Here is a 13,152-nt window from a genome sequence, read left to right on the forward strand (position 1 = left end):
ACAAGCACATCTCAGGGGCGAATGACACAGTGCCTAAAAAGAGGGAAGTCAACGTTAAATCTTGCTTAGTAACATTTGCTTTCAATTTTTTCTACTGTCTGGGTCCAAATTTCATTTACTTGTGATAAAATGCCATTCTATTGACAATTCCAAACTTTCGTCACAAGTCAAAATGGTGGTGAAATGACACTCTCTGCTCATTGAAAAGCATTGGATTTTGGATCATTGTAACTTGATTTATGAGGATTATTTTGATTTCATGGGATGAAATGTTGTTTAACCACTATAACAATCTGACTGGTTTGTACGCAAAAGCAATATACAATACGCCGTTTGTTTTCACCTTGTAAAGGAAGCATTTGCATTGCGTTGGAAATATCAGAAATGTCCAAATGTTCGGAATTGTCAATACTTGCTCACTTTGTACAAAAAGTGAAAGCAATAAAAAGAAAAAAGAATAGCGTGGCCGCAGCTACAATTACAGTAAATTGTATCTAATTATCAGTTTTTTTAGTTTTATTATTGTGTGATCCTGTATCATTTACTTCAAGGATGATAGGATGAAAACCCTTCTGCTCAATTTCGCCGTGTACAGTAACTGACAGCAATAAAATGTAATTGCATGTACCTTGAACGCAGCAGCGCTCACATTGAACTGTAGGAAATTTCCCAATGTTTAATCGACACTCTTTGTATGAATTTGCGTTTTAAACAGAATGGCAAGCTCTCGTGGTTAATTTAAAAGTATATTACCTTACCACCTAACACGAATATATTGGAAGTTTTTGTTTGTTTTCCCAATGAGCGAGAAAGAGAAGATACACGTCGAACAGTTATCATGTGTCTCCTCATTGGTGACCAACTGAGGCTTTTAAATGTTGCGACAGAGCCTCTCTTGACACCAGCATCCCTTTCCTCGGGAAACAGAGACAACCCACAGCAAAAGAAAGGACGAAAAAAACACTTTCATTTGATGAATGGCAAAGAAAACAGCGACGGTTCTTACCTTCCTGAATCGTTTTAGGGAGAAGCTAGCAACTCGCTTTGGCCGTAAACATCTGTTTACAGTGGAGCAACGTCATTGTGACATCACTGCGGGGCGGACGCATGGCCGGGGAGCTACCGCCGCCAGCAGGCTAGGGGTTGTATTACAGCCCAAAGGCACAGTTATTTCTACTTTTACTGTAGAGGTGGCAAAAGTATAGAGGACAAAAAAATGACATGAATAAATGAATAAATGAAATTGAAAATAAAAACGGGCATAAAAATATATAATTCAAATAAAAGTATAATTAAAAATTAATTTCATTTCAATACATTTATGTAAGTAAAAGTAAAAAAATACTTTTGTACTGTACCAACTGACTACCAAAATGAAATAGTTAAGGGCATACAAATAGTTTACTATCATCATTGTCATATTGAGAATGAAAAAAAGGCTTTTATGCAATGAAGACGATGTGTTTCCATAGTGTTTCTTTTGTTGTGATTTGACTAACAAAAAATGCTCCAGTAAATTAGCTGCTGAACTAACAGAAAAAAACCTGAAAGCCCCCCCCCCCATCTAGTGTGTAAGATGTCTGCATTCAATTAAGAAAGTTTTGTTGGGGAAAACTTGGACTACTGATAAATAGGCTATGGGATGTTTAAAGAATGTGGAAATGTTTGAAAATAAATGCCTAAAAACTGGTGCAAAAAATACATATGTTGCCTATGAAATGAAATGAAATATATAAATGAAATGAAACAATGAAAAGGCTTGAATGGGAAAAGTGCGTCTGATATTGCTTTAACTGATGTCGCCTGTGAGGTGTACAACCTCAATAGCGAGAGAGAGAGAGAGAGAGAGAGAGAGAGAGAGAGAGAGAGAGAGAGAAAGACAGAGAGAGAGAGAGAGAGAGAGAGAGAGAGAGAGAGACAGAGAGAGAGAAGAGAGAGACAGAGACACTAAAGGGTATGTTTGTAAAAGTGAGTGAGAGTCGATGGATGTAGTGGACCAAATGAATGGAGCTAGATAGAAAATTCCTCTTGGAATGCAAGTGTTGGATTCTTTTAATGTGGCATCCATTGCGTCGAGTCCTCTTGCATGAGGAAAGTGTATTACACCAGCAGGTAAGTTGAATAAGTATTTGTTTTATTTTAATTTGATAAAAGAGTGTTAAATATTGATTTTGTGTTTGCCTTAAAATATTCTATAGTGAAGCCTGCAATCAGAATGAGGAGAGTGTGTGATCATGTAGTTCCTCACCCTTGTTTGCACTTTTATGTGTGTAAAATTCCAGTAGAACATGAAACAATGATGATAAGAGAAACTTTTTGCATTAGGACCACTAAAACAAATAGTGCCAGGCAGCGATTATAGAGCTGGTAAATGAGCTGCATCTGGGAACGTCACATTAACCTCTTGAGAGAGGACTGAAAAAGGGAGCCGGACTCTGACGTCCCTCTGAGGATCTATGGCTGAACCTTAGTGATGAAAGCAGCAGAAAAAGGATCTTATAAAAATATGCATCTATCCAGCTGGCTCACAAATACAAACTTGAAAACGGATCTTAATCTCACATTGTTTCCTAAAAAACAGAAATATCTACAGCTCCCAATGGTAGTCAAAGCATAAATGACATTCTCAAGTCATACTGTTATGTCTAAGGTGCAAAGTCATCAGAGTGGCTATGAATAGAATTAGAAAGGACAGAAAAATAGAAGTGGACATTTCCCTATTATGAACAATAAACACCTCAGTAACAGATAACTCGATCCAGTACTTGGGAAATAAAAGCCACATTTGCCTTGCGGTTTCCACCACATCCATCCAGGAACAATTTTTTTCTCCTATTAGGGCTTCCTATTTCCCCTAGTTTATTTATTAAAACATAATAGTTTGCTGAAACTGGGCACAGTCCAACTATATGTTTATTTTGCAAAGGCCGATGAGGGGAAGACGCTCGGGGTTCATCGGCCTCTCCGGCTCAATTTTCCCACTGCTGCTGGATAGGGACCATCTCAAGTGACTCATTAGGGAGTTCAGGACACTCTTAGAAGTCTGTTCAGCTCTTTATCTGTCTAATAGCTAAAATGTCAGATTTATTTATATTACCGGATCATAACGGTTTGTTCTATTTAGGCTGGGATTTGCAAACTTTTGCGCCCGGAGGCAACATTTAATGTTTAAAATGGACATACGCACCTGGGCATTCCTCAAAAATAAATACACAAACAAATAAAATGTGTATTTAAAATCTGTAATAGTTTATTATGAAGAAGAAGAAAAAATAAACAATTCACTTTATTTGTCTTAAAAAAATTCTTCAACATAACTAACCAATTGTATTATCAAAAAAATGTTGAATGCATATATAAAATTGTGTATTTTTCCTAATATTTTCTTATTTTCAATAAATCAATTATTTATTCATAGAAATAGCAGTTGAGCCAGGTTTGATTTAATTAGGGTGTATAATAATTACAGATAATTTTAAAGAATCATCCATATTTCCTAATACTCTATAGTCTTTCACCTAAAAATTGCATACAATTAATGCAATTTTCTATTCTTCTATTTGCTAATCTCTAGTTTGTAATCGTAAAACGGTCACAAGAGGAGTCACGAGTACCAAAAGGCTGGAATCACAAAGAAGACATTGATACCTGGCATAGGTACTCGCCTAGCCCTAGATTTTATTATAATTAACCAATGAGCTACTCAAAAGTTAAATCATGTTCCAGTTATTTTATCGTTTACAATAATGTAATCAACAAATTATTTGTAGTTCTCAATATTTTCAAGTACCACCTACTTTTTTTTTTTTATCTGTATACTAAATGCAAACCAAGCTGAACACAACAAATGCACTGTACTTGATTAAAAAAATAAAAACCCCACTGCAACATTATGCACAGCTTGAACATTTAATTAAGTGATTCTTTCATGTACTAATAGAAGGCCCCCACGTACCATAAGCAGTACTACTGCCACACTTTGATGGTCATTGCTTTATATGATCAAAATAGCTCTTGTTTCCTAATCTGTTTAGAGCAAAGCAGGATTTTCACTGCAGTGACAGAACTGCTGACAACAAAGAAGCTTTGAGTCACATTGAATCACAATGGCTGATCAGAAACTCAATTCAGACCATCGAAGCGATGAGAATGGACCCCTGGTGGGCAACAAGCTCCCCGTATCCGGCGCCGGCGGCAACATCAAGGCCAAGATCTCTCTTTGGGAGGGAAAGGAACCTTTAAAGTCCTCCTCTGCAGGATTGACGAGCGCAGGTGAGAAGAGTGAGATAGAAAAAGCAAAAAAAGTACAAGTTAAGAAAATGTTCTATGATAAAGACAACGTTTGGAAACGTTCAGAATCGAGGCCACCAGTTGAGAAACAGCAAACAGGATCAGAGAACAATATCACCTATGAAGAACAGAAAGAGAATGCGGAAACAATTGATTCAATGCCTGGTTCGTTTCCTCTGAAGAACCAGCTAAAGACATTAACAACAACAAAAACATTAGAACAAAGCAACCAAGATAAGAGGGCGGTATTCACTCTATTTAAAAAACTGGATGCTATGGGTCTCAATCACGGGAAGACTCCCCCGGAGCTTGGGAGCTACTTCAGCCCATCGAGCAAGGACAAACAAGCTGAAGGGAAGAGGAAAGACAACATGGACACCGAGTCGAGGTCTCCCCCTGTCAACCCGCTCCCCAAACCCATGCGCACCTTCCAGCATCCTGCTACTAAAGGGCAGCGCAACCTTCCTCCGCTGCCCAAAACGGCCTCTAGACCTTTGCCTGGTGCAAACAGGGGACGGCAAAACAACCGCAACAGGTAAAACCAACATAAAATATGTCATGCAACATTACATTTGAAAAATCCCCAAACAAAAATGTGACCAAAAGCCTACATCCAACACACGGAGACTACAGTATGTACACTTAAACTTTACTGAACCAGTTTGTATCGTTACATTTCTTTTATTAAACTGCTGTCGTACAATACCATTGTTCTTTGTATTTAAGAAATACTTACGTGCATTTCATTTACCAATAAAAAATATTAAATGCTTTTATTTGGCAGGAAAACTCTTGTGTGTGAAGACATCCCGGCTTCAAAGTGCTCACTGACTCTGGAGCATCACTATGAAGACATACTGGGTAACTACAATGGCATCCACCAAACTAACCATGCACACCTAAATACAATAAGTACTACAGGGAATGTCAAATTCTTCAATACCGAGAGTGAGTTGAACTCCATATTCGGTCTTCTTCCAGACAAAGAGAACCTGTATGAGGACATAGAATTGGAGAGTCAATGCTCCCAGCATTCTTCTTTGCCCTCCTCTCCTGGTGCTGACACAAGCAAGGTTCTGATCTCAGATCTCATGACTGTCTTGCATCTAAATCAGTGCGGGGTTGTCTTGTCATGGTTTGACGGTTTCTATAATTGAAATGTGGTAGTGTTGTTTGTAAGAGGTGGGTCGGGCAAGTTCCCACTGAAGGCCCAGGTACCAAATGCACGGCCTGCCACTGATCCAGACAGACTTAAATCCACATCATTCTGAGTCGTCGCTCTCCCCAGGCTTCAAGGCCAGGTTTCTTCAAACAGAATTCCGGCAGAGGTTTTAAGCTACCAGACGTGCGTCGGGGTAACCAGCACAACCACAGCGGCGGCAGCGGTGTTGCTTCCCCATCCCAACTCAGCCCCCCGTCAACCCCGACTGATACCCCATGGTCATCCTCGGACCTCTACACGAGCACTTACCGCAGGATACCAACGGTACAGTATGTATGTTTGGTGCAGTAATTGCCTTGATTCTATTAGAATTCTACAACTTGTTTTTTCAAGGTGGTCCTGAGGATCAACAGCATCTTTGAGGCTCGGATCGGGAAGAAACACCTAAGGAGGATTTATCATTATGCTGAGACCAGCTCAGGGAGAGGTGATTACTTTTGGACTGCCCAGTTGTATTGAACTTTGACTGAAATTGACGTCAAAGTGCCCTCTGGCTCGCCTTGCGAATGCCACGTGATCAAACCTAGAAAACACGAGTCATGACGTTCGCAAAGACCTCAAGAGCACTTTGATGAAAATTTCAGTCAACAGCAGGGGGAGGTGCTGGATAAAAGGTCAGCATGATTATCTTCTTAATTCTTATTCTATAAAGGCAATTTAATCAGAATACTGTACCGAATTTGTAACTTTTCCGGATTTGTTCACAGTAACGGACGAAAACAGCGATTCCGAGAGTGAATTTGAAGAGCGAGCCAAAGGTACGGATCAGCACATCTCTGAAGAGCTTTGCAAGTTTTCCTTCGTTGACTCTTTTCTTTTGTCACAGCCCACCAACAAAGGCTGGTCTCGGTGCAGTCCATACTGAGCCCCCCGAGCCTCACAGGGGTCCAGTGCAACAGTACCAAAGCCAGAAGCTTGGATAATCATCACCACCGGCAGCTCTTTGAGTACTTCCTGGTTGTGTCACTACAGAAGGCCAAAACGACTGCTGGCCATTACGTTCCTGAAGTCACACAGCAGTTCCCCCCAAAGGTCAGAAATAGTTTGTTGCATATTTGGTTTCACCCTGTTATGTCATTTTGTTGTTGTTGTGTTGCAGCTGGAACAAAACTTCAAATTCTTGACGGAGACAGAGCATGAGCTCAAGATCATTCCCAAATTTTGTTTCCCAGATACTAAAGACTGGGAGCCGGCACACAGCTACCCGAGGTGAGGCCACGTCACAAAATATTTGTCATGAAAAAAACGTAAAAGCTAACACAAATGTAATCTGGATGCATTATAGAAATCTATGTAAAAAGTCCATCAATCCATCCATCCATCCATCTGAGTTTACACCAGGGGTGGGCAAACTTTTGTGTCCCCAAGGGCCACATTTGGACCGGGACATCCATGGCAGATATCAATAAAAAAAATATAAAATACTGTTTATATAAAATATATAAATTAGTATACTTTAACATTAATTAATTGTCATATTTATTCATTTCTATATTAGGTAACTATAATTGATTAATTAATTATGTAATAAAATACTTTTTATTAGGTGATATTATTCTACCAATACATTTTTTATTTGAATATTTATCAGTCAACTAATGATTGAATGATTTTTTTAAATCAATGAATACATTTTAATTTACAAATTTTGGGTAAAACAGCAAAGACAAAAACAAAAATCTATGGTTTTCTACAAGGTTGTATCATTGCCCCCCTAAAGTTCTCTAAAAAGTAATACTTATAGTATATAGAACATCTACTATTATTTGCTATATTTACCTAAATGTTGTTTTTAAACAAAGTTTAGATTCTGTGGCGTCCCACAAGGTTGCAGCCTTGGACCCTTCAAGTTCTCTGCATACAATATTTATGACATTGACAAAAGGAAGTTCACTATCACTTACATTACAGTGAATTTATTGTCAACAGTTGACCAAGAGTGTTACATACCTTTGAGCTCATGGGTCACATTTAATTTCAAAGATGGCCAGGTTATTAGTTGATAGGGTGAAATACATGAAATTAATGGACATTGTTAAATGCTGACATGCAATTGTTAATTTTATGAACACTTTTTAATTGATAATTTACAATAAATCAATCAAAATGGCTAACATAGATAAATGAGTTAGAAGAATAAACCCAATTTTAAATGAACCAATTTTAGGGGTGGGGGTGGTGGGGTGTAGGTGCACAAATTTTAGAGTGTTGGTGATTATGTATATTCTTGGTGTGCCGGATTAAAGATTGAAGTGGGCCCTATGTGGCCCGTGGACCATACTTTACCCACACTTGGTTTATATAGTCATTAGCAGTGTCTTTTTTTTTTTACACTGTGAAGTCATAACATGCCAATCATGGCTATTTATGTGTATTGAATGTGACTCATCCCTCCCTAGTGAGATGTTCTCTTTCGTATTGACCGGAGAGAATGGGAGCAGGAGATTTGGATACTGCCGCCGTTTACTGGTAAATACTAACAACTTGAAAAAATAAATAAGAGCTGACAGGGAACAGGAAGTGGCCAAATACTGGCGATCATGGCTGAATAAATAACTGTGCCAAAAATGTTGGCATGTCTGTGGGAAAACAGGAAATGTGTGTCTGGGAAAGTGTGCATGCAGTGTGTGTGTGTATATATATACACTGTGTGTGTGTTTGCATTGTGTCCACTAGAGCAGACATTCCCAACCTTTAAGCATGTGTGGGAAATGACCAATTTCACTTAATTAGACAGAAAATCATTATTTGTTTATTATATATGTAGCATCTTTGTTCAACTGTTTAAGACTTTGATCTACAGCAGGGGTGGCCAAGTTCAGTCCTCGAGAGCCACTATCCAGCCTGTTTTCCATGTTTATCCCCACTAACACACCGGATTCATGATCAGGATTGTTACCAGGCTTCTGCGAAGCTTGCTGATGAGCTGATCATTAGATTCAGGTGCGCTGAAGGGGGGAGACATGGAAAACAGGCTGGATAGTAGCTCTCGAGGACCAAACTTGGCCACCCCTGATCTACAGTGACAGGCAGGAAGAAAAAAAAGTTTCCACTCGATGGCAGAAGGTCCAATGAATGCGATACGACTCGTTCATTTCCTGTCTTTCAGGAGTGGACAATCTGATTAATCCAGGTGTGCCTGACCTCAGTAACCATGACGATAATGGCCAGACACACCTGGATTAATTAGTTTGTCCAATAATTAAAGACAGGAAACAAAGGTGTGATGTTAAGTTCAGGAAGTAGTCGAGCTGTGCAAGGAGCCCATTACCAGTGATTCGGAAACATCGGTACAAGGCTCCTTCTAGTGGAATGAGAAAGAATCACTGCAAGTACAGTTCAATTGTTTTCAACTTTGAAATACAATAATATACATTTTATCCTTAAAATGACTAAAGTACAATTTTCATTTAACTTCTACCATTTAAAACTTTTCAGACATTTTAATTGAATAATTTTTCAAGATGCATACTGCTAAAGTGTTTTACAATAATATCACATTAAAAACCCTGCCTGTTTTTTTGATGAACAGTTGAGCAGACTATGATTACCTGGAGTACATTGTAGGTGGCACTTGGTGTAATATGCGGAACCTATTATGTAGCAAGAAGCAAAAAAGAGCATTATTGCAAGAGCAGAGACAATTAAAAAAACAAAACATTGTAATTCATCATCCCCCTTTTAAATGTGTTGCTTTCAGCCTAATGGTCGAGGAAAACGTCTGCCGGAGGTCTACTGCATTGTCAGCCACCTTGGCTGCTTCAAACTGTTTTCCAAGGTAATGAACGCAAAATCATTCCCCCCATGCACCTGTATAATGAATATGGTGACGCCGCATGTGTGTAGGTGTTGGATGAGGTGGAGAGGCGGAGGGTTCTGTCTCCCGCTCTGGTGCAGCCGTTCATGAGAGCCATCATGGAGGCCCAGTTTCCGGCTCCGGGCAGGACCATCACCGTCAAGACTTTCCTGCCTGGCTCGGGCACAGAGGTACACTGTGTCTGCTGGCAAAAAGCATCATAGTATGTATTTTTGTGGTGTGTGTATGGATAATGTATGTGTGCAATGGTGTGTATTAACATATATATATATTTTTTTACCAAATAATAACTGGTTCCAGTACAGCTGAGTTCATAGCTGTGTTTCCTTCCTTGGTAGGTGATGGAGTTGTGTCGACCGTCCGACTCGCATTTGGAGCACGTGGACTTAGAGTGTCTTCTCTCCTGTCTGAGTCCCAGGCTGCTCCTCAGGGTGTTTGCTTCTCTCCTTCTGGAGCGCAGGGTCATCTTGACTGCGGACAAACTCAGGTTAAGACATGTTTCAAGAAGAATATACTAATTCACCACTAGATGGCAGAAGGTACAATTGAATAAATTCAATCAATCATTATGTTAGGAAAATCATGTACTGTAGGAAACAGCTGTGATGAGATCCATCCCAAACTTTTTTTTCCCTCCATGCAGTATCCTGTCCCAATGCTGCCATGCAGTGGTAGCTGTCTTGTACCCGTTTGTTTGGCAGCATACCTACATCCCCGTGCTCCCCTCTAGCATGCTGGACATCGTGTGTACCCCAACACCTTTCCTCGTGGGCCTGCTGTCCACCTCCTTGCCTCAGCTGAGCGAGCTGCCCCTGGAAGAGGTCAGCCACATTTAGACACACCAAAACAAGACGTGAAGTCTCTCAATAATGCCGATTTGTCACTTGCGCAGGTTCTGCTTGTGGATTTGGGGAAAAGTCGATGCCTAAAACAGGTGGGTTCTTCATAAAAGCCTGCATATGGAGACACTAGAGTATTTTTGGCCTATTTTAAAGATGGATGACGAAGACTCCATCCTGCCTTCTAAGCTTCAGTCTGCTCTGGAGAATGTTTTGGAGAGGAGACGAGAGCTTGCTGGCGGAGGTGACACGGTAACACAAGTGCATACGGCATCCACATGAGTGAATGACTGATCTTATCTCCTCTTTAGACCACCTCAGTACTGTTGTGTCCGAGGCCTTTGTTCACTTCTTCGTGGAGCTGGTAGGCCACTATCCTCTCTTCTTCTTTAGCGAACGGGAGGACAACGTCTCCCCGGCGCCGTCCGTTTCTTGCTACTTCCAACGGGAGGCCTTCCGGAAGGCTGTCCCCTCCAAGACAACGAGGCACTTCCTGGAGGTCTTCATGCAGACGCAGATGTTCGGCTGCTTCATCGAGGAGAGGGAGCTACATGGGCCTAGTCTGAGAGGTAAGGATACCGTGTTTCCACGCTATATCAGCAATTTTGAAGCATTTTTTTTCATGTTTTTTTTTGTAGGATTCAGTACAGTGGAACGATTACCTGTAGTTTCAAATGTAACTTAAAAATGCAATGTGTTTTTTTTCCAATGCCTCCTCAGGGCTTTTTGAAATGAGGGTACACGAATATCTAGACACCATCCACGAGAGTGAACACCGGAGGGTTAATCGCTTTCTCAAAGGTTTAGGTGAGGATATTTGTCGGGACTGTATTTAGACACAGACATGTTCATTTTTGTTGTGTTGATGCTGCAGCCAACTCATCCCAGACTAACTTGGTTTATTTGTCTTTTTTCTATAGGGAACAGAATGAAATTTTTGTCCAAGAAGTAATGACCTAGAAAGGACACTGACTTTTTCCTGGATTTTTTTTAAACATCTTTTTTTTTTTTGGACAAAGAAACAACAATAGAAATAATTAAAAAGTCCCTCCTTAAATTATCTGATTAATGTAACATAATTGAAGAGTAATGCATTAAAATAAAAGCAGTGTCTAAATCTGACAGTGCCTTAATAGTTGAAAGCACTTCAAAATAATAATAAATGTGACTGATTTGTCATGATATCCACTAGGAGGCAGTAAAATGTTTTTTTTTTATGGTCAGGTGATAGCACAGTTTAATGTACACCTGAACAAACACGGAGATCCGAACACAAAATAATGTAACATTAATATTACATAACTACATCTTTTTTTTTATTATTATAATTTTTTTTTTACCAGTGTTATAGTTTGCAGTGGTGTAGAACTGCATAATAGCATCCAGTCTAGCTAACATTTTAGTTTACAATTCTAGCCTATGCTGGTATGCAGTGTTTTTCACAAGTATTGTGAAAATGTTTCTGGGTCAATTAGATCCAGTTTTAACTATCAAAACGTGTCAGAAATGAAAAAAGTAATACCAATAAACATGGTTTGTGTCATTGCTATCTCTCCTGATACCTGTTTCCCAGAAACAGCAATAAAGTTCCTGGGTCAATTTGACCCACTTCACATTTACTTTTCCAAATACGCCAGATAGAGAAGAAAAAAAATACATTAAACACTGTTTCAAATTTGGATGTGATGATTAAGCCTGCTCCTGATACAGTATGTTCATTCTCATGCGCAGCAATAATGTTCCTGGGTCAATTTAACCTACATTCGATGACTTATCTCAGAGTGTCAGAAACTACAAATAAAAAATAAATTAATAATAATAATCCAAAACAAACAGTGTGAGTCATTATTAACCCAGGTGATACGTTTAAATTCTCAGGACCAGCTATAATGTTTCTGGGTCATTTTGACCCACCGTGAAATTTACTTTGAATTTTAGTTTCCCTATAATGATTGTTAACGTGTCATTATTAACTCAATTACTCACTCAATTGACCCGCAATGTTCAATCAAACGAGAGGGTTAACTAAACTTGCAACTAAGGTAACTAGACTTTTTTTTAAAAATGTTTTTAATAAACATGTTGATTATACTTGAAGCCGAGCACATTGCATTTTTTTTTCTTAGAAATGTTTGAGTTTGCCTGGCAACATAAGGAGTTTAAAAGGCAGCATGAAAATGCTGTGCTCATTCAGTCATTCACGTGCCAATTGTACCCAATGACTGGTCCACATGCCACACATTCACTAACCGCACAACTGCTGTGTTTGTGTGTTTAGAGTCACTGAGGCCTCGTCCTTACAAAGAGATTTTCGGTTCAGTGTCGTGGCGGCTAACACTATTTTCGGGATGTGAGTCATGGAAATAAAGCCGCTCACAAAGAGGAAAAGCACATCTTTTGTCGCCATGAAAGCACAACACAGGTGTGCAGAAGAGAACATATAGCATATTGTCTTTCGGACTGAGAACCGCCGCATCGAACCGTCGCCCTGATGGACATATGTTGATGCATAAACACAAATGTGCTGCAGGCTGAGTTCACATGCAGATTGTAGACAATACAATGAATCATGAAATAAAGACATTATTTGGAGGTGGCATCATACCATACATATGGCTGCAGGTCATTTGTACACACAACAGCATATTTAGACCTGATTAAGGCCAACCACTCATGTATACTGTAAATAGCATTTTCCGTCTATGTTAACACAAATGAAATATGGCATGCGTAAGCAATTGATGAAGACATGGAGTTCTGAACAGCATTATTGCAACTAACTTGCCATTTGTGTTGTAAATGTGAACATTTGTGAATATTGTACTGTAGCTATACAGACTAAAGAACATGAGTGGGCCAAGGATACAACCTTGAGGCACACTGCACGACTAAGATTCTGTTGAAAAACAGTAAACATAGCCAAAAATAGAGAATATTCTATTTGTGAATACTGGTTGTAAATGTACTTGGAGAACAAGAGGGGA

General features: G+C 39.4%; 1 protein-coding gene across 4 annotated transcripts; it reads left to right on the forward strand.

Moving 5' to 3' along the window:
• The first annotated feature begins 28 nt into the window (after window positions 1-28).
• Window positions 29-11,717, forward strand: LOC144034637 (DENN domain-containing protein 2A-like). 4 transcript variants are annotated; one of them, XM_077543553.1, is made up of 19 exons: window positions 1,286-4,272; window positions 4,357-4,825; window positions 5,075-5,151; window positions 5,272-5,363; window positions 5,579-5,776; window positions 5,846-5,939; window positions 6,220-6,270; window positions 6,339-6,544; window positions 6,612-6,721; window positions 7,912-7,981; window positions 9,213-9,290; window positions 9,359-9,499; window positions 9,668-9,816; window positions 9,973-10,150; window positions 10,222-10,263; window positions 10,325-10,412; window positions 10,480-10,737; window positions 10,889-10,975; window positions 11,089-11,717. In XM_077543553.1, the coding sequence occupies exons 1-19, from the start codon at window positions 4,107-4,109 to the stop codon at window positions 11,118-11,120; spliced, it is 2,586 nt and encodes an 861-aa protein (XP_077399679.1). In that variant the 5' UTR covers window positions 1,286-4,106; the 3' UTR covers window positions 11,121-11,717. The 4 variants fall into 4 exon arrangements, 3 of the variants coding, with proteins under 3 accessions (XP_077399679.1, XP_077399678.1, XP_077399677.1); XM_077543552.1 differs by having other exon boundaries at window positions 1,286-2,112; window positions 4,035-4,825; XR_013288257.1 differs by having other exon boundaries at window positions 29-4,825; window positions 10,325-10,420; window positions 10,562-10,737.
• Window positions 11,718-13,152: the final 1,435 nt, after the last annotated feature.

The sequence above is a fragment of the Vanacampus margaritifer genome, chromosome 15, assembly GCF_051991255.1.
Source record: "Vanacampus margaritifer isolate UIUO_Vmar chromosome 15, RoL_Vmar_1.0, whole genome shotgun sequence".
Classification (NCBI taxonomy): Eukaryota; Metazoa; Chordata; class Actinopteri; order Syngnathiformes; family Syngnathidae; genus Vanacampus; species Vanacampus margaritifer.

Coding starts and splice junctions, on each gene's coding strand:
- LOC144034637 (XM_077543551.1), top strand. CDS start 4,107: ATGGCTGATCAGAAACTCAATTCAGACCATCGAAGCGATGAGAATGGA. Junction 5,940..6,219: donor TGAGACCAGCTCAGGGAGAG/GTGATTACTTTT, acceptor ATTTGTTCACAG/TAACGGACGAAAACAGCGAT. Junction 6,545..6,611: donor CACAGCAGTTCCCCCCAAAG/GTCAGAAATAGT, acceptor GTTGTGTTGCAG/CTGGAACAAAACTTCAAATT.